This window comes from Drechmeria coniospora, chromosome 02, assembly GCF_001625195.1.
Source record: "Drechmeria coniospora strain ARSEF 6962 chromosome 02, whole genome shotgun sequence".
NCBI lineage: Eukaryota > Fungi > Ascomycota > Sordariomycetes > Hypocreales > Ophiocordycipitaceae > Drechmeria > Drechmeria coniospora.
The window spans coordinates 6,280,046-6,306,027 of record NC_054390.1 but is presented as its reverse complement, the minus strand read 5'-3'; the positions used below and the strand labels follow the sequence as shown (position 1 = coordinate 6,306,027).

At 62.4% G+C, this 25,982-nt stretch overlaps 6 protein-coding genes across 6 annotated transcripts; 3 read left to right on the top strand and 3 right to left on the bottom strand.

Annotated features, from left to right (window-relative positions):
* Positions 1-732: 732 nt before the first annotated feature.
* On the top strand, positions 733-4,829 carry DCS_04833 (Armadillo-type fold protein; the record flags this gene model as incomplete). Its single annotated transcript, XM_040802139.1, has 2 exons — positions 733-4,170; positions 4,230-4,829. 2 exons carry the CDS (start codon positions 733-735, stop codon positions 4,827-4,829), a joined length of 4,038 nt encoding a protein of 1,345 aa, XP_040657172.1.
* A 680-nt stretch (positions 4,830-5,509) lies between these two features.
* On the bottom strand, positions 5,510-7,778 carry DCS_04832 (transcription factor Snf5p; the record flags this gene model as incomplete). Its single annotated transcript, XM_040802138.1, has 2 exons — positions 5,510-5,824; positions 5,889-7,778. 2 exons carry the CDS (start codon positions 7,776-7,778, stop codon positions 5,510-5,512), a joined length of 2,205 nt encoding a protein of 734 aa, XP_040657171.1.
* A 2,134-nt stretch (positions 7,779-9,912) lies between these two features.
* Positions 9,913-12,202, top strand: DCS_04831 (uncharacterized protein; the record flags this gene model as incomplete). The annotated part of the gene is made up of 5 exons (XM_040802137.1): positions 9,913-10,279; positions 10,352-10,585; positions 10,843-11,031; positions 11,088-11,900; positions 11,976-12,202. The coding sequence occupies 5 exons, from the start codon at positions 9,913-9,915 to the stop codon at positions 12,200-12,202; spliced, it is 1,830 nt and encodes a 609-aa protein (XP_040657170.1).
* A 1,243-nt stretch (positions 12,203-13,445) lies between these two features.
* DCS_04830 (uncharacterized protein) lies at positions 13,446-19,231 on the top strand (the record flags this gene model as incomplete). The annotated part of the gene is made up of 5 exons (XM_040802136.1): positions 13,446-13,680; positions 13,766-16,517; positions 17,133-17,226; positions 17,656-18,434; positions 18,607-19,231. The coding sequence occupies 5 exons, from the start codon at positions 13,446-13,448 to the stop codon at positions 19,229-19,231; spliced, it is 4,485 nt and encodes a 1,494-aa protein (XP_040657169.1).
* A 1,649-nt stretch (positions 19,232-20,880) lies between these two features.
* DCS_04829 (uncharacterized protein) lies at positions 20,881-24,543 on the bottom strand (the record flags this gene model as incomplete). Its single annotated transcript, XM_040802135.1, has 1 exon — positions 20,881-24,543. The coding sequence occupies one exon, from the start codon at positions 24,541-24,543 to the stop codon at positions 20,881-20,883; it is 3,663 nt and encodes a 1,220-aa protein (XP_040657168.1).
* A 30-nt stretch (positions 24,544-24,573) lies between these two features.
* Positions 24,574-25,757, bottom strand: DCS_04828 (uncharacterized protein; the record flags this gene model as incomplete). Its single annotated transcript, XM_040802134.1, has 2 exons — positions 24,574-25,406; positions 25,532-25,757. 2 exons carry the CDS (start codon positions 25,755-25,757, stop codon positions 24,574-24,576), a joined length of 1,059 nt encoding a protein of 352 aa, XP_040657167.1.
* Positions 25,758-25,982: the final 225 nt, after the last annotated feature.

Genomic DNA, 25,982 nt, shown 5'->3' with positions numbered 1-25,982 from the left:
TTGTCGCGACCCTTCTCGCTTGAGAGCCGGAGAACCCCGTGCACCACGCTGCCGTGACCCGTTTCGCCACACTTGCGATGCGTTGACCCCCGCGCCGCACGCGACGAACGAACGAACGAACGAAGCTCCCCCCAAACACGCGCGACTCCGCCATCTCCGACCCCCGCGTCAATCAGCTGGACGGGACGCCGGCGAGCGAGCAGCGACCGCAGAAATCACACGATGCCGCGTCGTCGGACACGCCGCCAGGAGGCCGAGGCCGCCGTCGAGGAGGAAGAGGTCGACCGCGGCAACGTGCGTGAGGAGGAGCCCCAGGACGACCAACGGCCATCTCCATCCGGGCCCTCGGCAGAGGTCGAGGATGGCGACGCCCCGATGCAGAGCCTTCGCTTTGACGAGGAGCTCTCGTGGCGACCGGCCAAGCCGATACCGAACGCCACCCTCCTCGCCCGCCTCGAGCGGCTCTCCAAGGAGCTGGCCGACTTCGAGCAGGGCGAGACCCGGCTGGATTCCCTCAAAGCCGTTTCCGCCAGCCTCGCCCACCGAAACCTCCTCCAGCACAAGGACCGCGGCGTCAAGGCGTACACGGCCTGCTGCCTCGTCGATCTCCTGCGCCTCTACGTCCCGAGCGCCCCCTTCACCGACGACCAGCTCAAGGTGGCTCTCACCCCCCCCCCCCCGTGCCGCTCTCTCTCGCTCGTCGTCGCTGACTCGGTTCCCGAACCCGCCCAGATGATGTTCACCTTGTTCGTCAAGGAGATTCTCCCCGCCCTCCACGACCCCACGAACCCGTACAACAGCCAGCACCGATACGTTCTCATGTCCCTCGCCGACGTCAAGAGCATCCTCCTGCTCCCCGAGATCCACGGCGCCGACGAGCTCATGCTCCGTCTCTTCAACTCGAGCTTCGACGGCGTCTCGGCCAGCTCCAAGGCGCCGACGGAGGAGCAGGTGGCCAAGGACGTCGAGATCCACCTGACCGACATGCTCATGGAGCTGATCGAAGAGTCCCCCGGAAGCATGCCCGCGAGCGTCATCGACGCCATCATCAGCCAGTTCCTACGCGTCGCCCTGCCCGGCGGCGGCCGCGGCAAGGAGAAGAGCGACAAGCAGTCGACGCTGCTGCAGAAGACCGAGCCGGCCGCCTACGTCATGGCCAAGAACATCTGCAACGGATGCGCCGACAAGATGTCGCGCTACGTCAGCCAGTACTTCAGCGACGTCATCCTCAACGCCTCGGGCTTCGCCACCAATGGCAACGGCCGCCACGGCGAGGACTCGGACGAGGAAGACGGCGCCGCCGGGCCGTCCGAGGGCGACCTCAAGAGTCTCCGCCAGGCCCATCTCCTCATCCGCGAGCTCTGGAGGGCCGCGCCGACCATTCTGCAAAACGTCGTCCCTCAGCTCGACGCCGAGCTCTCGGCCGACAACGTTCACCTGCGACTCATCGCCACCGAGACCTTTGGCGACATGATCGCCGGCATCGGCGCCGCCGGGCCTCCGCCGCCGCCCGTCCTCGATCCCACCGCCTACCCCCCCTTGCGTCTGGCCGAGGAGGGGTCGTCGCCGGAGCCGGTCGAGGGCAACGTCCTGACGACGCCCTACTCGCCCCAGTCCTTTGCCCAGTCGCACCACGGGACCTACCGCAACTTCGTCGGGAGGAAGAACGACAAGGTCGGCACCATCCGCGCCGCCTGGGTTTCCGCCGCCGGCCGCATCCTCTCCACCTCGGCCGGCGGCATCGGCCTGAGCCGAGAGGACGAGGGCGAGCTCGTCAAGGGCTTGGTCGAGAAGCTCAACGATAGCGAGGAAAAGGTCCGCTTGGCGGCCGTAAAGGCCATCGAGCACTTCGAGTTCCGAGATGCCGTCGCCAAGCTTGGCGTCACCGGCGGCGTCGACAAGGAAGGCTCCGTCTTCGCCAGCCTCGCCGACCGATGCCGCGATCGCAAAGCCGCCGTGCGCGTCGATGCCATGGTCCTCCTCGGAAAGCTCTGGGCCGTCGGGGCCGGGGAGATCGCCAACGGGCAAGAGGCCGCCGCCGCCTGCCTCTCCGGCGTCCCCTCGCGCATCATCAACGCCTTCTACGCCAACGACCCGGACCTCAACATCCTGCTCGACCGCGTCATGTTCGAGTGCCTCGTGCCCCTCAAGTACCCCCTCATCAAGGGCAAGGCCGCCAAGGGCTCCTCCCAGGCGTCCGCCTCCCAGGGCAAGGGTGCCGCCGATCAGGACAGGATCCGCGCCGAACGCATTCTCCTCATGCTCAAGTCGCTCGACGTCTCGGCGAGGAAGGCCTTCTTCGCCATGCAGGCCCGCCAGCCCCAGTTCGCCAAGGGCACCGCCATGTTCATCCAGCAGTGCGAGGCCTACAACGGCGGCGTCGTCGAGGCCAACGAGGACAAGGTCAAGGCCGGCCTGGACAAGACCCTGCAGTGGCTCGGCGCCTTCTTCCCCGACCCGCTCAAGGTCCGCAACGATCTTCAAAAGTTCGCCAAGCTGAACGATCGCCGCAGCTACCAGCTCGTCAAGTACGCCATCGAATCCGAGAGCGACTTCAAGACGGTCCGACGCGCCATCAACGAGCTCATCGCCAAGATTCAGGCCGGCTCCGCCTCCGGCTGCTTGGATACCCTGATCCCCCTCCTGTATCGCTCGAGCTGTCTCATGTTCAACCGAAGCCACCTGGCGACGATCATGGACTACTCGAAAAGCGACAAGGACGGCCTCGCCGGCGTCGCCCATCTCGTGCTCAACGACATTTCGCAACGGAACCCCGAAATCTTCAAGGCCCACGCCGAGGAGCTGCGCAAGGAGATCATCGAGCAGGCGCCGACGGCCGCGAGGACAAACGACGCCTCCGTCACTGACATCCTCAAGGCCTACTCCTCCTATTCGAAGAGGAACTACACGGAGATCAGCTTCGACAGAGCCTTCACCCAGACGCTGACCAGCTACGCCATCCACGGCTCGCCACCCAAGGCCGCCAAGTACGCCGTCAACATCGTCCTCGCCAAGAACGACGACAAGAGCAGGGTCGCCGCCACCAACCTCCTGAGGGCCGTCATGAAGGGCCTGAGCTACGGCAGCCCGCACTTTCTCGCCAAGCTGGCCGCCATCAGCCAGCTCGAGCGCCTCGCGCCGACCGTCACGTCCGATTCCGGGGATGCCATCCACGACCTGACCATCAAGAAGATCCTACGAGAGGTGCGAACCGATGCCAGGGGAGACTCGGACCCCTCCTGGGTCGAAGACGCCGACATGGACGAGGAGATTCAAGCGAAGTGCTGGGGTCTCAAGATCCTGGCCAACCAAGCGTTGGCGAACGAGGACGAAGCCGACGCGGTGGAGAGAGTCAAGGTCGTGTTCAAGCTCCTCAAGACCTTTGTCGCCAACGAGGGCGAGTTCTGCAAGACCAAGGACACGCCCCTGCACCACCGAAAGCGGCTGCGGTTGCTCGCCGGCACCCTGATGCTGAAGCTCTGCACGGTCAAGAAGTACGACGACCAGCTCGACGCGGCAAGCTTCAACAAGCTTGCCGAACTAGTCCAGGACAGCGAGCTCCAAGTTCGCCGACAGTTCATGGAGAAGCTCCAGAACTACCTGACACGGGCCAAGCTGCGCGCAAGATTCCACACCGTCCTCTTTCTTGTCGCCTTTGAGCCTGTCAAGGAGCTCCAGAACCGGGTGGAGACGTGGATCCGATCTCGCGCTCGGTACTACGCCGAGAAGAAGCAGCAGATATTCGAAGCTCTCATGGGGCGATTGATTCCGCTGCTCGCCCACCATCCCGATTATGCTGCCGGCGCCGACGACCTCGCCGACTTTGCCCACTACTTCATCTTTTACCTCGGAGCGATTGCGACCGAGGAAAACATCTCGCTGATTTACAAGTACGCCGAGCGAGTCAAGCAGACGCGAGACAGCCTCAACGTGGACGCCAGCGAAAACCTGTACGTGCTCAGCGATCTGGCCCAGGCGGTGATTCGCAAGTTCCAGGAGAGGAGGAACTGGAGCTTCCAAGCCTGGCCGGGAAAGGTCGGCCTTCCGACGGGACTGCTCACGGCCCTACCCTCGAGCGAGATTGCGCAGCAAATTGCCAAGAAGCAGTACATTCCGGACGAGTTGGACGAACGGTTGGATGACCTCATCCGAGCTGCCGACCGCAAAAAGGTATGTTGCTACCGATCACGTCGCGGCACGACGACGAGCCATTCTAACACCTTGATTAGAAGCGCAAGTCGATGAACGATGGGACGGATCCACCTGCGAAGAGGGCGAAGACCCAGATCAGTGCGGTGATTCGGGAGCGTGGTATCGCGAAGCCCAAGGCGACCAAGGTCGCGAAGAAAAAGGCAGCGCCCAAGCCGAAGGCGGCACCGCGTCCGAAGAAGCAGGTATCATCTCCCTCCTTGCCGGAATCGGAACGTCGTCGTAGCAGTCGCGCCCACGCAGCGACGGCCTACAAGGAGCGCGACGATGAGGATGACGAGGAGGAGATGTTGGACGGCGTGGCGGAGTGGACGTATGAAGACGGAGCTTCGGACGCCGATCGCCGCCCCGAAGCCAGTGAGGAAGAATCGGACGGAGCGTCGGCGGCTGATGTCGAGGGAGGGGAGCTTAGCGAGGAAGAGGAAGCAGCGCCGTCGAAGAGGAACGGGCGAAAAGCAGCTGCCACGAAGGCCAAAGGCAAGCCTGCCGACAAGGTCAAGCGACAAGTCACTCAAGCCGACAAGGGCAGGAAAGCGACGACGCGACCTCGCGGTCGCGGGGCGGCAAGGGTTTCGGAGGATGTCGACATGGATGTCGACGACGTGGACGACGACGAGTGATGCCCGTCAGTTCGGGAGGAGTTACGCCAGGGAGGTCGGACCTTGTCTCCTCTGTCGAGGTACCGAATGAATATTGGCTGGGTCACGTTTACGTTTGGAAGATGCCAGGCCCATCGTCCATTCTTGCACGAGAAGTCTTGACGCCTCGAGCTACGATGCCGGTACATGGACACTGTCAGCATCTATTACGACTCCTGTCACCTTGATGCCCGCGTCCCTTGCGCCCCTCGAGAACATACTCCGATTGTTTAGCATGCTCGAATGAATGCAAACCCAAACCCTTGTTTTTGTAGATGTGATGGGGACGAGGGCAAATGTGCCGTCGGCGTGCTGTTCCTCTACCAACGTACGCGCAATCGAGTCAGCAGGCACGAGCCGATGGGTGGGATATCTTTGGATGAAGGCGCATGTATTAAACAGTAACCGCTAATTCTAGATGCAGAGGTCTCTCTGTCTGGTGCGCCGACCGACCAACGCAGCAGTTCGCAGTCAACCCCTTTTTGCCATAGTTCCGTGACCAAGTCGTGAAGCGCAAGGGCGGCCAGCCCAGGAACCATACGCGCACGCACAAACGCACGCACTCCCACGATGTTCCCACGCCCTAGATGGGGCCAACAATATGTACTTCAAGCGTTCGAGCCTCTCTCTTTCCTCCCTCACCACTTCGCTCGTCGCTCGCCTCACTGGGCGTTGTCCTTCTCGGCGGCCAGTCGCTGATCGACCTTGGCGCGATGGCCGGAAAATTTCAGGTGGGCTTCGAACTTCTGGGCCGACATTTCCGGCCCGGGGGTGTAAAGCTTGGTGGTGCAGTCGAGGCACCGGATGCGTGGCAGCCAGGCGTACTTGACGCCGTCGGGCAGGGGCTGGCCTTGGATGGGCAGCTCCGAGACCGGGTCGAGGAAGGAGTATTTCATGATGGCCTCGAACGTGTCGCCGTTGGGATATTGCTTCTCCAGCTGCTTGAGGGCGGAGACGAGCCAGTCAGGCGGCGGCGGCTGGTGGCAAGGGCATGTCAGTCAGGCTCTCCGTACGATCCGGCGAGGAGGAAGGTGAACTTACGGCAGGGGGAGGAGACTGGCCAGGTACGGGGGGGGGAGCGGGGAGGCGGCCGATCTGGCCAGGAGGATAGGAGGCGGCGGCTGGGGGGTGCGGCACGGCAGTGATGGAGGTGGGCGCTCTTGATTTCAAGGCGCTCGAGGTGCTGAGGGAGCGCGCGTGAGGCGCCGACGAGGGCGATTGGGCCTGCGTTTCGCTCGGATTCTCCGTCTCGGTCTGGGTCGGCGTTTGCGTCGGCGGCGGCTGCTGCGGCTGTGGTTGCGCAAGATCGCGCAGGTCGCCCTTCATCAACCTTCGCAGCTTGTCCTTGCCGACCCTGAGCGTCACCCACAAGTGCAGCGAATCCTCCGTCTCTTCCCTGTAGCGACGCGACGTCCTCGTCTCGTGGTGGTGCAGCGTCATGTTCATCTCCGGCGTTTCCGACCGGCCGAGGTTCGCCATCCTCTGCTGCGCCGCCGAGGCGGCCCCGCGCATCCCTCTCGTCCGGGCGGTGCCGGTGGCGAGCTGCGAGGGCGCCGGCGACTCAGGCGATGAGTCTTCGCTCTCGTCCGACTCGGACAGGTCACCGTCGCGCGCGTTCCTCTTCCGGGACACGCCCGTGGCCTTCTTGTACAGCCGGCTCTCCTCGACGTCGACGGCGGCGCCGGGCAAGACGGAGGAGACGATGAGGGTCCGAATGGTGCGCTGGCGCTCGCGGAGGTCGGGCAGCTGGGGCCCGCCCCGGCGGTTGATGGATCGTTTCTGCCGGCGCTGCTCGCGGGAGAAGACCATCTCGTTCCTCTCGAGGTCGGCGTCGTTCAGCTCGTACATGTAGGGCGCGTACTCTTTCGCCTGCTGCTGGGGCCGGAAGACGGTCTGCAGCGGCGTCTGGAGGAGGGCGGAGACGAGGTCCGGATCCTCGACGGGACGGCCGTCGAAGGGATGGCCGACGCTGTAGAGGCTTTTGGTGAAGAGCTGGGCCTGCTCGCGGATGCAGTGGGCGATGGCCGTGGTGAACTCGCCGCTCAGGGAGAGGTCCCGGGCCATGCTCGAGGCGAACTCCTCGGGCGAGTTGGCCGGGTTGTTGAGCTCCCACTCGAACTGGTCGACCAGGGTGTGCTGGCCGATGGTGATGTTGAGCTTGATGAGGATCCGCATCTCGTCGTTCTTGTAGGCCGAGTAGGGGAGCTCGGGGTCCAGCGCGTCCTCCTCGGAGAAGACGAAGGGGTAGAAGTCGTTGAGCTGCTCGCGCATCTGCTGGACGATCTGCTCGAAGACGGGCTGGGCGGCGGGGTGCTTGAGCCCCATGTCCTCGACGATCTGGGCGGCGAAGAGCTCGACGGCCAAGAGCCGCTCGTGCAGGTTCCAGGTCAGCGTGTCGCGCAGCCTGACCTTGTCCCACTCGACCTCGAGCCGCAGCGGAACGAGCTCCTCGTGCTGCTCGGCCTGCTTGAGCATGTCCTTGCGCGTGTACTTGAGGGCCGGCGTCGTCCGCCGCCCGGGCCGCGGCTTCTGGGAAGGGTAGATGATGCGGGAGGCGGGAGGCTGCGACTGATTCTCGGTGTAGCCGTTGGCGAAGCCGTTGTAGCCGTCGCCGAAGAGCCTGCCGGGGGGGAACCAGGCCTTGTACTCGTTGCGGAGCATGCGGTACTCGTGGATCTTCTCACGCGTCTCCTGCATGCATCTTTGCGTCTCCTGCAGCTGCTGGCTGAGGGCGGCGGCCGCGAGGGCATCGTGCATGGTGTAGCGCTCGACCATGAGCCGGCCGAACGACTCCTTGGTCCGGGGAGGCGGTTTGGCGGCCACCGAGGGTGCCGGAGCCGGCTTTTGGGACGGGCTGCTCGCGCCGTCGTCGGCCGCGGCGGCGGCGGGTGCCGTCGTGGTCGTCGCCGACGCGGTAGGGTGGGAGGCCATGGTGATGGATGGCCTCTGGCCGGGCGAATGCAACGCAGGCGAGGATCTGATCGAGATTTGTCGCCGTCGGTCGTGGCGACACGCCGATGCGACAGCGACAGACGGGGGAGCAGGTCCGCGGTCAATCAGACGGCGCCGACGGGAACAACACGGTCGCTGGGGGACGGGCGGCGGACCGTGATGTGCTGGTTGCTGAGACGGCACGAAGTTGTCGGTGCGGGCGTGTTGCCGGAAAGCTTGGCTGGCTAGATGGATGATGGGGAGAACAGAGATGCGAGTACTTTGTATGTACGGAGTAATATTTGATGGTTCGAAAGCGCGAGTACAATTCGGTACAAGCACATAGTATATAACAGTACTTTTCCACGGAGTACGGAGCAGTGCCATGACCCGACTAACACCAGAAAGGAACAAGGAGGGGCGACTCGTTCGGGCGGCGAGTGTCAAATGCTGGAAAAGGTCGAATTTCGAAGGCCGCTAGTCTCCCTCGGTCAGCGCCCAGGGTGTAAAATTTCGCTGGGCTCAAGTAAGTACAAGCAGGTACTTGTCCGTCTTCTTGTACGGAGTAATACTCCTTGCAACTTGAGTACTAGTAAGTAGTAATAATAACACTGTTCTGTACTCCCTACTTACTTGTACATGTACTCTGTAAGTACTTTAAGTATACAACTACAGTGGGGGGCAAAAAGTATTTGCCCATGTTTAGGTACCACATTCCAAGTCCAGTCAAACCTAATCTATTTTGTTAGTAATATAACAATAAATATTTCGTCTACCACCCCTCTACTGCAGCAATAATAGCCTCAACGCAATGGGGCATTGTATCAATCAGCTTCTAAATCTCAAAGATAACGAATCTATCGACTCGTCCTTCGAGAGGTAGCTTGCAAATCCGTAATCGCAATTGCTGCAATACTTCTTTGCCTCGAGGCATCGTTACGGCTGCTTTGAGGCATTGTTATTGCTACGTTTGATGCGCATGTAGCTATTGAATTGTTACAATACTAACGACAATAATTAGATTTGATTAGACTTGGAATGTAGTACCTAAAGGTGGGCAAATACTTTTTGCCACATACTGTAGTTGTATGTGCAAGCAAGTACTCCGTACGGAATAAGTACACAGGGTCAGCATCCAACGGGCACTATTGGGTACAGGGCAGTCCTCGTAGATGATAATCAGAGAAATGTATTGCATGCGCAAAGTAGGAGCTGTTACTCAATACTCGTACTCGATGGGTAGAAGGAGGTAGGCACCAGTTTACTGATACAATGTTGTATGTTGTGTCGTACTTGTGCAAGTATTGATTGAGGTTGACCTGTGTGTTGCAAAAAGAAAGGTAATACAAGTAATACTCCGTACACAGTTCAACTACCACTTACTTTCTTTACGGTCAAGTACTAAAATAAAAAAATACATACCAAAACTACTCCGAAGTGGTATTATATTATTACTAAGTAAGTACGTCCGTAGGTATTAATTGGGTTGTGTTGCAAAGGACGAAGCCATTGTACACGTACTTCCGGAGTACATGATTTGCGACGGCCAACCCCCAACAACCGTCGCATGGGAGACTTGGATATCATTCATTTTCCATCGTGCAATCATGGCAAAACACAATAAACCAACCTGCTATGCGGTACCGCGTTGCACATATTTCTGCGCTACGTAGCAATACAGTTCTTGCCGAGAGGTTGGAGGTCTACAACCGCGACATGGACAAGTTGTACCTGCGTTGGTGGCAGCCCTAGGGTAGGCAGCCTGGACCAGGTACGAATCTCGACGATGCCTTTCATGATTTACCGAGTCTCTGTGACGGCTGGTATGCAGCCTTTACAGGAAGACCACCGCATAGTCGGGCTGGGAGTGTTGACGGCGGAACCTCCACCGAACGGAATGTGTGCGAGAGTCCTTTTCTTACGGGCATCACGAAGTGTTTCGTACCCCGTTCGTAATTGAACGCACACTGCCCATGCAGGCACTCCATAGCGGCAGCTCTACAGCACAACACACGCACGCCGTGGTTCTGCGTTTCATACACGGCATATCTACCACGACGTGTTGTCTTGTCCCGATGGAAACCTAATGGAGAGCGGATGAAAGGGCCTGGTTCGAGTGCCACTTTCCATTTCCATGCCGCCTACGGAGTATGGTTGGATGAGACGGGATGAAATGGGCACAGCAGTCACTCGGAAACGTCATGGCCGTTATTCCCGTATGGGACTAGCTGCGGTGAATGGTTCCAATCCGCTCGCGTGTGTCTACAGTACTGTAAGTACTCCCTTCGCTGAGCCGTCGCTAGGGCACGATGAATCATGGCAAACGGCACCTATGCGAAGCAAGGAAAATATCCTGCGCCGGGGGATGCCAGTAGATAAAGGTGTGCGTGGTGCACACGAGACGCATCCAATTCGCACACTCTCTGCCTTTGTTTCTTCGGGGACACCGACCGTTCCTGCGGGCAAGATGTTGCAGAAATCTCTGGGTACGGGGCAGCTGAGTGCGTGCATGTTTTTTCTCTCGCCGTCATGACCCCGGTAAGCCCCTGCGAATACGCATCATAGACCGGCAGCGGCAGGCAGCCGAGCTGGCCAAGCTCTCGTAGGAGGGCTAACAGAGCTCCGCTACCCCCAATTCAGCCCCCCAGTCCTGTCCTGTGGTCTTTGCAAACTCGTCTTCCCCCCCGCGCAGGACCGGGACTTCTACTTCCTCCATCCCTCCACCCACATCTACCACACAGAACCGACACCCACTCCCAACGACAAGTCGAACAGTTTGCCCATCATGTCGGAGGAAAAGGCCATTGGTACGCATCCCTTTCCTGCCCTGCCCTTTCCTTTCTTTTTTTTCTTCGCTCTCGTTCACCCACGCCGGCCCCTTGCCCGACGAGGCGCCGCGGCACGGCTGCCCCTCTTTCCGCGCACAAACGAATTACCCCGCCGTGCTGCGCGGCACCAGCGCAGGAGCTCCTCTCAGCTCCCGAAAGGATCGATCAGGTCCCCCAATCGCCACGGTTCAGCTGGAGCTCGCTCGGATGGACGTGATGCTAACCTTGGCCGGCAGACTACTCCCTCAACAACCCCGACACCTTGACAAAGTACAAGACGGCCGGCCAGATCTCGGAAAAGGTGCTGGCTGCCGTGTCCAAGCTCTGCGTCCCGGGCGAGAAGATTGTCGACATCTGCCAGAAGGGCGACAAGCTCATCGAGGAGGAGCTGGCCAAGGTCTACCGCGGCAAGAAGGTGACGAAAGGTGCGCCTCCTCCCCTCGGCCCGGCCGCCAGCCGATTCTGACGCCCGTGGCCCCAGGTTTCGGTCACCCGACCACGGTCTCGCCCGCCTCCTATGTCACGCCTTACACGCCCCTGACGACGGACGAGAGCGAGGCTGGGCAGACGATCCAACCTGGAGAGCCCATCAAGATTCAGCTGGGAGCTCAGATCGACGGCTTCGGCGCCATCGTCTGCGACACCGTCCTCGCCCAGCCCGAGGACAAGGCCGATGGCGTCGTCACCGGCCGTCCCGCCGACCTGATGCTGGCCACGCACTACGCCAACGAGCTTCTCCTGCGGTTGATGGTGCCCCCGGGCCTCTTGGCTCAGGGCAGCGACGAGGACAAGGCCAAGGCCGCCTCCAAGAAGGCGCCGACGCAGGCCATGATCACGAGCCTTCTGGAGAAGGTGTGCGAGGCCTACGACTGCCACATCGTCGAGAGCACCACCTCGTGGCTCTTCGACCGCAACGAGATTGAGGGTTCCAAGAAGATCGTCCTCTCCCCCGCCGAGGGCTCCAAGGGCGAGGGCATCCCCGAGGTCGCCGAGGTTTGGGGCGTCGAGATGGGCGTCAGCCTGGGCTCGGGCAAGGTCAAGACGCTGGACAACCGCACGACGCTCCACCGCCGAACGACGCAGACGTACGGGCTCAAGCGTCCCACGTCGCGCAAGATCCTGTCCGAGGTGCAGAAGAAGTTTGGCACCTTCCCCTTCAGCCTGAGGCAGCTCGAGGACGAGCGAGACGCCAAGTCGGGCGTCGTCGAGTGCGTCCGCGGCAACGTCTTCCGTCAGTACGAAGTCGTCGGCGACAAGGACAACTCCCCCGTCGCGAGGCTGCTGACGACGATCGGTACCGTCGACCCTTCCCCCCGCCAGCGCGCCTGGTTCGCCTCGCTGGCGTCCGATTGCTAACGCCGCGAAACAGTCATCACGAAGAACGGCATAACCAAGCTCGGCGGGCCACCCGCTCTCGACGTGACCAAGTTCAAGTCGGACAAGAAGATCACGGACGAGGAGCTGCTCAAGATCCTCGAGCAACCCCTGGCCCGGAACACGGGCAAGAAGAAGAGCAAGGGCAAGAAGAAGAAGCCGGCCAAGAAGGCGGCTGGGGGAGCCGACGAGTCGGACGAGTCGGACGATAGCGACGAGTAGGCGACAGACGGGAACGAAAATGGAAGACGGCCGATGAGTCGTCGCGGAGTCTCCAGTCTCAGCGACCAGCCATCGTGTCCCAAGGCGGGTGGGAGCAAGTGTTTGTGAGTAGAAGGGGGGGTGAAGAGATGAGTGCGAGCCGGTCGACGTTCGGATGCAGAGTTGGACATGGAGACGATTGCCGGGCAACGGAGCGACTGAGTCTAGGTCTAGTGAGGCGAGGTATACTGCATGGCACACGTATACACGTACACATGGATACCCAACACAGATGCGGCATTGCCAAGTCGCATGGCGAGCGAGGATGACGAACGTGGCAAATGCCTACCGTGTGGATGTGATGTGAGCGAGAAAGGCCGGTGATGGGTGTGATTGTAGGCAGGACATGGTACATGCACATTCGAACCGGGGGGAAGGGGGGGGGGGGGAGGAGGGAGAGAGGGAGGGAAGGAGGGATGCAAGTAAGTAATTACAACTAATTACAGTACTTGAAAGTGAGCCAAGCCCCGCCCGATTTGCATTTCGAATGCCTGAGCTGCCTCGAGAGGGGCGACTTGGGGGACGAGAGAGAGAGCAAGGCGAGGCTGGGCGCATGTGTCGCGAGAGTGTGGCATGTCTCGGCCAAGGTACAATGAATTTTCTGGTCTCTGGTTTTGCTGTCGGTGGGTGACTGTCTGCCAGTAACTGTCAATGACGGCCAGTGTCGGTGCGAGCGGCGCTCGGGAAGCATGTCTTGGTGCGCTACAGGAGTGCCGTACGGTGCAGGACGTTCATTCGGTGCCATGCGATGCAAGGATACGTCGTTGATTGGAGGTGGATGCTGCGTCGGCCATCGGGCTCCTTCAGAGCTCGCCTGCTCACGACCAGAGAGGAGGAGAGAGTAGGGGCTTGCGGGCCAGGGGGGCGGTAGGAGAAGGAGTTTATTATGGGCGTGGTTTTGGAGGGGGAGGGGGGGGGGAGACGGGGGAGGTTGTCGAAATCAGGGCTCCAAGATGGGGCAGCGCACACTCTGGCTTTGATTCATCGGGCGGCCAGCGGTGCGGGAAAAGAGCACGACGAGAGCGCGTGAGAAGCACATGGCCTTGATGATAAATTCATTCACAGGCTGGCAGGAGGCAGTGCATCGTGCATCGCACACGCCCGGCTCGGATGGTTTGCAAGCATCAAGAGATAGGGCACGAGCGCAGTGGATGTAAACCTACCACGCCGCCGTTGCTAGTGAATGATTCAGAGGCGAGCGAGTATGGAGCAGCGCTCGCAGCAGGGTGCCACGACCGGCCAGCAGGCTCGCCGCATTAATACCAACCGCTACGGCCTGCCACCGCCCCCTTGTCGTCCACCACCTCTCCCACCGCCAACGCCAGCATCCACCACAACCTTTCCTTTCCATTTTCTTCACGAGAGAAGCGCGTCAAATGCGGAGAGGAGACGCGATTCGACGACGGGATCCCATGCCGAAGCTTTCGAGACGAGCAAAGGTACCCCCCCTCCTCCGGACGCGCCGTGGATATTTTTTGCTGACCTCGCGTCTCCCCCCTACCCCTAGACTTGACCAAGAAGTAGAGGAGCGGCCACGGGTGGGCGCCAGAGGGCTCCGACTCGCCGCCAGCCTTTCGGCCAACCATCTCGCCCGACGTCGGCCCCTTGCTCGACGGCGAGGAGAGGAGCAAGGAATGCAGGGGACAACGCTTCCGTCGTCGACGACGAGAGCCTCGCGGGCGTCGGCCTCGCGCTTCTCGAGTCCGGCCCAGGGGTCGTCGGCCGGGACGCCAAACGGGGGGCTTGAGGGGTCCAAGGGCTCGGCGAGCGAAGGATCCAAGGCCTTGATGGCCCGCTGGCTCGAGCCGTCGACGCAGACGAAGCCGAGCTTCGAGGAGGCCGGCCTGATGCGCCACGGCGTCCTCGAGACCATGGCTCCCCTCGGTGCCCTGCCCAAGGGGAGGAAGCCGGGGCCGTACGAGCACACGTCGGGCGTCCGCAAGATCATCCTGCGGCCGTCGGGCGTCAACTCGTCCTCATCCTCGTCCTCCCCCTCGGCGACCAAGGCGGCACCCGTCGTCGAGTCCAAGGCGGACCAGAGTTTAGGCCAGAAATCGCCGCCCACTTCTCCTCCACCACCCTCGGCACCCAAACCGGCACCGGCACCGGCATGCGCGCCCGCACCCACCGTGCAGCCTCCTGCCACCGCCGCCGGGCGAGTAAAGATGCCAAAGGGCACCGCCGACGAGGCCGAGGACGGGGACTACGAGGCCAAGGAAACGAGCTCGCGTCGCAGGCGTTCCACGCGAATCATCATGCCGGCCAAAAAAGCCCAACAGGCTGCGGCAGATGCTGCGGCAGATGCTGCGGCGGCGGCGGCGGTGATGACGACGACGACGACGACGACGACGGCCACGACGACGGCCACGACGACGCCGAAGCGGTCGGTCTCCCAGAAGCGACCGGAGTCGCAGGATAGGGAGTTTGCCGGCAAGGTCATCGAGGCTGCCGTCGAGGAAGCTCTGCATCACTACCGCTACCCGACCGCATGGGCGCTGCGGACGCTCTACGACGAAAAGTGCGACGAGGCTGGGTTCGTGGCCATGATCGAGGACACGTTCAAGCAAACGGCCAGCCCCGAGACGACCGAGGAATTTTCACGACTCGTCGAGAAGAGGAAGCGCCAAGGGAAAAGGCGCGACCGGGGTCGGTGCTACTTTGTGCCTCCCAGCACCGCCAGCAACGCCAGCAACGCCAGCACCGCCAGCACCGCCAGCACCGCCAGCCTCACGACCGAGAGTGGCATCGGCGGGCCGAAACCCAGGCCGGCACCCTACGCATGCCTACTCCGGGACGGCAGCAAAAAGAGTACAGCAGCAGCCGAGTCGGAGGAAGAAGTAGAAGAGGACGACGAGGAGGTGGAAGAGCATGATGCGGAGGGGGACGAGGAAGAGGAGGAGGAGGAGCCGGAGGAGGAGAGGCGCGAGGTGAAAAAGATCAAGACATCACACGTCGGCACAGCCCCGGCGAGCTCCGTCGGCAAAGCCAAGGGCAAGGGCAAGGGTGTCACGAAAGCGGAAGCGGGTGCCGATGCCGATGCCAACGTCCAGGTCAGGACGCCAGGGCGATCGCGCGGCCACAGGCACGACAAGGGACGAGAGTTGGTCGAACCGGTCTCGGGCTCAGCTTCGGGCTCAGCTTCGGGCTCAGGCTCAACCTCGAGCGTCTCGTCGCTGTCGCCCGTCCCGAGCCTCTCCTCGCCCGCCGCGGGCGTGAGAAAGGGCAAGGGCAAGGGCGGCGCAAAGGACAAGGGGAAGGGCAAGGGAAAGGGGACGTCGTCGACGGCGAAGACGACGGCGACGGCGGCAGCGGCAGCGGCAGCTGGTGCCAACGGTCACAAGATTCGTCGTGGCGGCGTCACCGTCGCAGGCGCTGGCGCTGGCGGAACCGGCAGAGCGAATGGCAGCAGCAGGGCCAGCGCCCGGATTGTTCCTGCTGGGGCCGCCGCGGCCAAGTCCCATCATGATGCGGATGCGCCAGACGGCCAGCAGCCAATCACCACCCGCCGCGCCACCGTCCTCGCCAACCAGCACGAGCACCAGAACGAGCACCAGAACGAGCACCAGAACGAGCACGCCGCGTCCAGCAGGTTCGCCTCCATTTCGCCGACACAACCGTCGGCCCATTCTCTGCAAAATCCGCCCCCCCAGCACCGCTCCTCCGGTCGCTCATCCGCCCGCTCGTCAGGCCGCATCCGCGCTCGTCGAAACTCGTCGGCCGACGATGCCAGCGCCATGCCCGGTCGGCTCGTCACCGCCAACGCGCCCGACCTGTCCCTCAGCAATCCGCCGAAGCTGAAGCTGACCAAGTCGGCCAAGTCCTTGGCCAAGACGCCGGCTCGCATGCCCGACGACGACGACGAGCTCACGTGGGACAGGCGACGAGACGCCCGGACCGTCACCGGCCGCTACCGCGTCGAGGAGAGCGCCCTGAGGGGGAGCCGGCCGGACGAGACGGTCGAGACGCCGTTGAGGAAGACGAAGGCGAGGGCGACGCGTCACTCCCTCGCCGCCGCCGCCGCCGCCGTCGCAACAGAAGCACCGGCACCATCACCGGCATCAGCACCAGCACTGGCATCAGCACCGGCACCCGTCAGCGGCACGCGGGCCACGCGCTCGGCGAGCAAGCGGCCGGCCGACGACCTCGACAGGACCGACTCGCCCGCCGCCTTTTCCTGGCAGGGGGATGGAGGTTCCGTCGCCGGCTCGCGAGCGGCGACCCCGACGGCCCTGCGTCCGACCAAGAAGCAGCGTACCGGTCTACGCGTCAAGTCATCGTATGTTTCCCCCTCCCTGCTGCCCTCTCTCTGCCCTCTCTGCCCCTCTGCCCCTCTGCCCCTCTGCCCCCTCTGCCCCCTCTGCCCCTCTGCCCTCTCTGCCCTCTCTGCCCTCTCTGCCCTCTCAGCCCTCTCAGCCCTCTCTGCCTTCTCTGCCTTCTCTGCCCTCTCTGCCCTTTGCCCCCTCTGTCCTCTCTGCCCTCCCTACCCTCCCTATCCTGTCCTCTCTGTCTTGTCCTCCCTGTCCTCCCTGTCCTCTCTGTCCTGTCCTCTCTGTCCTGTCCTCCCTGTCCTCCCTGTCCTCCCTGTCCTCCCTGTCCTCCCTGTCCTCTCTTGTCCTCTCTTGTCCTCTCTGTCATTCTCTTGTCCTCTCTGTCCTCTCTGTCCTCTCTGTCCGCTCTATCCTTTCTGCCCTCGCTGCCCTCGTTAGTTACCCTCTCCGACTCCTCCTCTCGCACCTACTCCCTGCCCTCCGTCCCGCTCAACATCTCCATCATACACACTCCATGAGCATGAGAGAGACCCCGTCCCGCGGGCTCGGCACCCACCATGCATCAATCGCCATGACCGTCCAAGGATCGAGCACGTACGCTAACGCCCGATGCCCGCCTGCAGCCCGGTCAAGAAAAAGGGAGGGACCGCAGCCGGCGTTCCTCGCTCGATGAGTGAGGCGAACTTCGCCCTCACCAACGGGGCACCGAAGGATTCGGTAAGCTCCCGCTCACGCCCCAGCTCCTCGCGCCCATGGCCTTGACTTCCTTGCGTTGCCGTTGCCTCCAACCCTTCTGCCCCTCCCGCGTGCTCCCGAGCCTTTGCTCTCTCGCACCCGCTACACCTTGCGGGGGCCTGTCGCTTCTGTGTCAGGCTCAGTGTTGCATTTTCGTTTTTTTGAGGGGTCGCCTCGGCCCCGGGTTGGCTCGAGGCAGGGCGGCCGAGCAAGGATGCCATGACACCGCGCTCGGCCAGCGCAGTCGACGCATGCAATCCTGTTTCCGCCGCCGAGTCGCGTAGATTGCACCCGCGATCGTTATCGTCGCTCAAAATTCCCCTGCCGCCTCCGCCCTGCGTCTCCCGCAAACCCGCCCCTCTCTCGCCGCCTCGGCCTGAACTCGATGCGTATGCTGACATGACTCTCCAGACGTCCGACAATGACGAGTACTGCTCGGCCTGCGGGAATGCCGGCGACGTCGTCTGCTGCGACGGGTGCCCTCGCTCCTTTCACTTCGAGTGCGTCGACATGGTCCCTTCGGACGCTCTGCCGGATGAGTGGTACTGCAACGAGTGCCTCATCCGTCGCTTCCCCTCGCGCGTGCCCGTGCACCGAGGCGTCTTCGCGAGCGCCCTCAACCATCTCGAAAAGACCATCCCCCGCGCCTTCAGCCTGCCCCGGAGGGTCCAGAACCGGTTCGAGGGCGTCAAGGCCGGCGCCGACGGCGACTACGAGGACGCCGTCGTCGGCCGGCCGACCAAGAAGCGAGCCGGCTACGAGGAAGCCCCCGACTTCTTCAAGCAGCGCGAGGACGGCCACGCCGTCCTCTGCCACGCCTGCCAGAAGGCCGCCACGGACGTCCGCGCCATCATCCCCTGCAGCGCCTGCCCGCTCCACTGGCACACCGATTGCCTCGACCCTCCCCTCGCCGTCCCGCCCGTCCTCAAGACCTGGCGCTGCCCGGCCCACGTCGACGACGTTCTGGTGCAGGTCCCCAGCCTCGCCCCCGCCCACCGCTTCCGCAAGGTCAAGGCGAGCCAGCCCATCACGCCGGCCATCAGCCGCGGCCTGAGGAACAACGGCCACATCGAGATCGAGTGGAACGACGACGCCGAGCCGCCCGACCGCTCGGGATGGCCGGAGCCCCAGTCGTTTGGTCGCACCTACAAGTTACCCGCCAAAGTCGTCGTTCTCGACTTCATCGAGCAGTGAGTCTGCCCCCGGCCGCATCTCTTCTCGCCCGAGCCCTCCCGCCCGAAGATGGCACATGGGCACACGCTGCCTGCCTGTTTCGTGGCCCGACCACTACACTCCCCTCCACCCGACGCATCACGTCGCAACGTCCCGTCCCGTGCTAATTTTGGCCGCCGCGCAATACAGATTGCGACAGCAAGGGGCCGGATATGGATCGCGCCGCGCCGAATCCAAGCTTGTGCCCTATCCATGCCCGCCCTCGCAACGCGACCCTGCGACCCCGCTCACCGGGTCTGCCCTCGTGCGCAAGGTCGACGAGATGCAGGCCTCGCTCAACCTCATCGGTCTTCGCCAGAAGCCCTCCGACCCCATCGGTCGCCTGACCTCTGCCCTTCTCGTATGCCTCACCCTCCCGCGCTTCCTTGCCAAGGCGCCCGTTGGATTGCTGACCGGCGTGCTCGCGTCGCAGGCCGCCGCCGACGAGAGTGTCTTGTCCCTCATGGCGAAGGGTAACGCCGATAACATGGCGTCCGGCCATCTCACCGCCGACGACGAGCAGTGCTTGCGCGCCACCCTGGCACAGACGGAAGCGATGAGCGCCCGCATCCGCCAGATACTAGGTGATCACAAGCCGCCACCTGAAACTCTGGTCACCTCGACCGACGCGTGCACCCCCGTGTCGGAACCCTCGGGAATACGTGAGCCTGCGGACAAACTTGAGCCGATGGCGCCCGTGACGGAACCAACTCCCCCATCCACCGTCGACCATGTCGATGTTGACCATGCAGAAGGCGCCATGGATCTCGACTAGACGACCGGACGCCTCGGCATGTTGCCCATGCCCCGAGAGATGATTAGCTCGGCGCACAAACCAAGCCAGGCCAGCTGGTGGACCAGAACGGCAGCACGTGGCCATTTGCACTCAGTCGATAGTGCTGCACCACGACCGGTCTGTCTCGAAAGATCGTCTCCCTCGCCGAATTCCGACCTGCCCTCGGAGGCTCGCTATCGTTTCCTGCCCTGACGACTAGTGTCTATTTCTGCGATCTACCGAGTTTGGAGGACATCGGCATGGAGTGGTGACCCACCACCGATCATTATTGCCGAAGTGGCATCAAAATCCCTGCGGCAATGCTTGTTAACAGACTTTAACCTGTGCGCGCTCTCCCCAAAGCGCTTGACTCTTTTTTTTGCCCGTGATGTTCTTTTCATACCATCCGCGATACTGGTGGGGCCGTCCGCCGCGGATAGGGACGCAACCTTCCTGCGAATCATCATCTCCGACTCCGCATTCTTCGAGGGGCCGAAATCTCTTAATCGAGTCCATTCACCCTCCAGGGCTGGCTGGCGGCGTGGAGGTAAAATGAAGGTCGACGAGCGTGCATGGCGGGGCAGAAAGCGGGAAATAATGGACGTCCATGTTGTACCAGATCCGACATTGGTGGTTCAAAGCTACGAGTGCGCTTCGAGGATAGCCCAACTCATCCCCCTTTCCTGTCGCTCGCACCTCTATGCTAGGGAGGATGGCATCGGCCAAGTACGGCGAGACCGAGATGGCGGAAAGAAAGGGTCATGTTTGGGCAACACGGCCGTAGATGAATGAAGGCTTTTCATTTCATTTTCTACCCTCTATCCTATCAAACATGCAGCAGTCCCGCTGGCGTCGTGCAATGTGCACGGCCACCGACCATGAGGAAACGTCTCAAAATGGCAACTTTTGTAACACTGGTGAATAAAACAGTCTCTACGGAGTAATGCCTTGCAAATTCGTATTTGGTGGGGGCTGGGTTGAATCGTGTACTATACAACAGCAACGACTAGGATTCCCGTCCAACTAGTACGTGCCACAGCTACTTTTCTGCACGTCTCTTCAACCCCCCCCTTTCCCCTCAACCCTCCTCCAATGAACGCAGCTGCCACTTCCATTGATGCCACCGACGAGGTGAGCGTTGTTTCCCCAGTACCAGCAAGCCATAGGTGAGCGACAATGTGCGAGGTTCAGGCATCGCTTCTTATTCCCGAATGAACGTGCGCCAACGGAATGCCGTCCAGACGTCGTGGATAATCGAAGGAGAGAAGCAAAGAAGTAAAAACAGACCAAAGGTTGCGTCGCCTGCTCGAACCTTGCGGTAGTCGGAATCAGCAATTTTTTAAACCTGCCCCAAACATGTATTCTTCCGCCAGCGGTAGACAAGACGGGTGGCGAAGAGTGTGAGCGACGGCGAACATGTGCGCCGATGTCTTTGACCATGGTCGTCTCTTCACATCAATCCTACCTCGACCGCATGTCCACTCGCCCTGATAATCTACCGGATGGAACAACACAACACCCTACTATAAGGCGGCTGGACGATGGCCAGCCGCCAGTCGCACAACATGAAGGCCGGAGGTTTGCGCTGCAGTTCCTCCAGCAGAGTCTTCATGCCGGCCGCGAATCGCTCGAATCATCTCTGATAAAAATTAGCGTCGACCAAACGATGCGAAGCTGCTTCTCTGGGGCGGACGTACGCGGCTGCGCCGAGTATTGGCCTGCTCTTGCACCATATAGCCCATGTTTTGTATGCCCGGTGGCATGTTGCTGTAAGGATATGCATTACCCATGGGGACTCCGAATCCAGGCGGGCCATAGGAGGCTGCGTTGCCGGGCATCTGCTGGGGCAGCTGGGAGGGTTGGGCCTGTATCGGGCTCCCGTTTGCCATGTTCTGCTGACGGAACTGATCCATGCCCGGGCTGGGCGACGCGAAGGCTCCATACGCAGTCTGCATTTGGGGGAAACCGTAGTTCATCTGCGGCGTCGCCCTGTTGATCATGCTCTGCTGATACGAAATCTGTTGAGGGTTTGCTGCCGGGGCAACTGGACCGGCCTGAACATTGTACATGATGCCCTGGTTGAAGGGCTGGAACCCTGTCGCGCTGGGATCCACGCCATCATTTCGCTGGGGTCCGTACCCGGCGTCGAAGGGGGTCGTGCTCGCCGCGGCGTGCACAGGGCTGTAGAACGGTCTATTCCCAGGACCCTGCAGGGGGCTGGGAGCGTTCATGTTGTTCTGCCTCGACGACGGCCGCTGCCGCTGCTCCGAGTGGGAGCTTCCGTCACGGTTGGATCCGGCCCCCCTGGTGGACAGGCCAACCTCATCCATCAGGCGCTTGTATCCCTGGTTCGGCTGGGCCCTGATCTTGAGGAGCACCTTCTTGATGTTTTCCACCACCTGACTGCGGAAAGCCTCGTCGAAGAAAGGGGTGGTCAGGACCTTGAAGATCAGGGTGGCGCCGCAGGTCTGATCGCCGAGAATGGCTTCCAGAACGTCATTGTTGGACGTGAAGAAGAGGGCTTTCAGGATGGTGTCGCGCGCGTCGGGCTCCGTCTTCTGGTTGATGACCTTGAGCACGGTGAGGTACGCGACCTTGTGGGTGCAAAGGGGGATCAGTTGAGGCACGAGCCGGGGAGCCAAGACGGTGCGTCGGTGGGGGAACGTGCAGGTATCGAGGAACCAGGTGAGCAGGAGAGCGCCGTTGGCATTCGTGGCCAGCTGAATGCTGTGCAGGGCGATGGCTGCCGCGAGCATCCGCTGCTGGCTCATGCTGGCATGGTGGCTCTCGAGGCAAGCCCTCATGGCGCGCGCGCCGAAGCGGCCCTGGGAGATGTCCCACATCTTGCTCAGCATCGTCTCGAAGATGAACTCGTTGTAGGGCGAGCCGAACTTGAGGCAGCCCTGCAGGACGTAGTTGCCGTACTGGTCGAGGAAAAGCGGCACCGTGTACGGGCGGATGTGCTCGACGATGGTGGACATTTGCGTCGGCGTTTTGCAGACGTCGATGATCTTCTGGGCCGCCCAGGTACCGTTCTTGTGAACGCCAATCTCGGCCAGGTGAGGGGCAATCTCGTGCAGCATGGCGTCCTGCACCGGACTCGAGCAGTGCTCGAAGAGCTTCTGAACGACGGTGTTTCCGAGATAGTCGGACGAGAGCTCGGCAATCTCGGGAAGCATCTCCATGGCGACATTCTCGATCTCGGTTTGGGACAGGAGCTGGTTGTCAATCTTCTTGCGGATGTCCCTGAGCTTCGGAGCGTCGTGAACCCTGGCGTGCGTCGGCTCTCGGATGGGAGCGATGTCGTCGGCAAAGGCCGTGTACTCGACGGCGGACTGGACGCTGCCGGAGATGTGCAGGGCATCCTCGTCGGAGGCGCCGAACTGCTTCACGATGTCGACGATGCTCGCGGCCATGTCCTGCAGGGGCGGGACCGCAGGAGCCGTCGTCGGGCCAGGCTGGGCGCCGGTGCCCGAGGCCGGCGTGTTGCCGTGGGTGTCGGGCTCTTGAACCCTCGCGAACGGGTCGGGGCTGGGGGACGAGTAGGCGCCGTCATGGCCCGGCGTGTTGGACGCGGAAGGCGGCTTGGCAAAGTTGATCTTGATGGGCCCAGAGCCCGGGAAGATCTCCCTGCCGTTCATGCTCGCCTTGGCGGAAATGGCGCTGTCCAGCCTTTCGAAGTTGACGAAGCCGCAGCTCTTGTTGGTGAGGACGCGAGCGGAGAGGATGGGACCGTGCAGCTTGAACATCTCGACGAGGGTAGTCGTGGTGGTGGACGGCGGAACGCCGCCGAGCCAGAGGGCGTTTGTCGGACCTTCCAGTCCTTGCTCGTCGGCACCGAGGAGCGCCGGGTTGCGGCTGCTGGATGCTCCGATGCTCATCCCGGCCATGGCCTGGGACAGGTCGTCGAAGTCCTGACGAGGATCCTCCCGGCCGCCCAACTCGGGCGTGTTCACCGAACTCTGGACGCTGAGGTTGCTGCCGATGTAGGCTCGCACGAGGTGATCGGCGGGCGCGTCCAGGACGCCCGTGGTGCGTGCCCGGGGGCGGTTGGACGAGGCCTGGTTCGCGAAGGCCTGGACGGCGAGGTTGTGGTTGCGGATGGCGGCATTCGTCGCCGCCAGCTCCTGGTGGATGAGGGCGGCGTAGCGGGGATCGATGGGCATGCCCTCCACGTCGTAGGCGTCGTCGTCGTCGTCGGCGTCGTCGTCGGCGTACTTGTCATACTTGTCCTTGTTGTTGACCGAGTAGGACCGGAAGCGGCTGGACTGCTGCCAGTTCCCCGACACGGACGGCGTCGCCAGCTGGGCCCGCGGCGTCGTCGGCGTCTCGGCGAGCCCCAGATAATCGAGGGTGCGCATGTGGACGTCGGAATCGGGTCCGCCCTCGCGCGAGGCGTGAGGGCGCGGCGGCGGGGGGCTCTGGCCGTCGGAGCCGACGCTGGCGATGCTCGCCAGGGTGGAGCCCCTCTCACGACCGACGCTCGCCGGGTTCCAGCCGCTGCTGAAGATGGAGGGGCCGAAGGGGGAGCTCGTGCCGGGCACGCCGGCAAAGGGGCTGCGCTGAGGCATCGAGCCGGCTCGAAGACGAGAGAGCAGCGCCGAGCCGCCGGGCGAGCCGTCCACGTGGTCGGGGTTGGGGGAGGGTGACTTGAAGGGGCTCTGAGACGGCGTGACCCGAGCGGACTTGGCCACGAGGCCGGAGATGTTCAGCAAGCCGGCCGAGGGTAATCCTGGCGGGAAGCGCGAGGGTACGGTCCCGGCACGGGCTCGTCGGGTCTGGGGCAAGCTTTCGGGCGTCGGCAGCTGGCCAAAATCGGGAAATCCGTCCGTGGGTGACTCGGGGATGTTTTCTCGGAGAGGCGTCGAGTGGCCGCTCGTCGGAGGACCGGCCCAGGGATTTAGGGGGAGGCAGGGAATGCCCTCCTCGGCCTGGATTTCTCTCGCCCTGCAAAGCATGCCACGGTTAGCGCGAAATGGGGCCCGCAAACGCCTGTCGACGGGGAGGAAGCACGGCGACAGCCTGCCGCCAGACGCTAGGGTGAAGTCAAATCGGATGCAGGGTGGCACGAGGACGAACCTTTTGGAGAAGAGCCGACCGGAGGCGCCGAGCTCGAGCGACGGAGAACCAGCCCCGGAGCGCGAGCTGCCGGCCATGAGCCCGGCGTGGTTGAGGCCGCCGGCGAGAGCAAAGGGTGACCTGGTCGACGGCACCGACCCATCGAGAGCCGACGACGCGTTGTTGGCGGCCGAGGGCGAGTGCGAGCGGGACTGGGAGGCAGGGGCGGCATGAGGGGCGAAGCCGGGGGCCATCTGATCGGATCGGGAGATTGACATTATCAATTAATTGCCCGGGCGCATGGCACGGGGCCGGCGCAGGAGTAGAAGATACTGATCGAAAGGAGGGTGGGGAGAGGACGGCCGAAGGAGAGACGAGATGGCGGTCGGGCGTTGACGTGATGCGGATGTGTCACGAAGCAGAATCAGGCCATCCACGAGACGTCCGGACCAGCTGACGGTCGAGCACGGAGCCGGCAGAGGGGGGGGGGGAGTACGACGAGGTGCCGCCCAAGGTGCCGGGACGAGGCGAGGGGAGACGAGGGGCCGAGGGGGGACAGGGACGGAGAGGGAGGGGGAGGGCGAGGACGAGGCGAGGACGAGGCGAGGACGAGGCGAGGACGAGGCGATGACGGGAGGCTCCAGCAGCTCGGCGATCGATTCGACAAGGGGATCCGTGCCGTGGGGAGGCAGGCCGGTCGATGGCCGTCGGCCGGCGAGGAAGCACGGACGAAGTCGGGCGCTCGAGAAGGGTCCCGTCCGTCGGCTGGAGTTCGCTCGAGGGCCAGCGAGCGGATGCAGCCCGTCGCAGGTCGTCCGAAGGAGGGGCAGGGGATTCGGCGGAGACGACAGACGTGCGGCACGGTGGAATACTGTATCAATCAATACACGAGCCAGGGCCTCGAGAGGTGCGGCGCAGGAGAAGCGGACGAGGGCAAATGATGGGAAGGCGGAGGCGGGTGGGAAGAGCGACGGCCCGGAGAAGGGGGATGGTTGGGATGCGGATGCAGATGCAGATGCAGATGCGGGAGAGTCGACGGGACGAGACGAGACGAGGGTAGAGCCCAGTCCAGGTCGAGCGAGAGAGGCGATCCAAGCCGTTTGTTGCAACCTGCCGTCTGGATTGGACGCTTAGCATGGACTGGTGGGTCTGCCGCTTGTATTGGATGGCGGCTCCACGGCATCACTAGGCAAGCCAGGACAACTACTTAAGCAAGTAAGTACAACCACAACCACAACCTACGGTAGAGTGAGTACTTGCAGTACTCCGTAATTGCTTGGTAGGTTCCCACGACCGACGACGGAGGAGGTACCGAGCCATTAGGCCACCCCCGTGGGAGCACAGTTCGTGCAGGAGAACACCTGCTAACCTCAACCTGCCAGTGGTGTCGCTCGCAGCAACACCCGGCCACTGGCGACTGCCGAGCAGTGCCATCCGCGTCACGGCCGCGCATGTCGTCGTCGTTCATGCACCTCCTGGCGCGTGTGGTTGTATACCTGCACCTCGCCTAAACAGGGTACTGAATATGCTACACGCAAATCTAGCACCCATATGCCTTTCTCAGGTGAGTGATCGGGGTGCTTCGACGGAGTGCTGTGGGAGCCTGGGGGATCGGGCATCCGGGGAACGCCTGGGCGGTCGACGTCAACAGCTTGGTGAAACCGCCGCACTTTTATTGCCTCGCGCGTTAGGG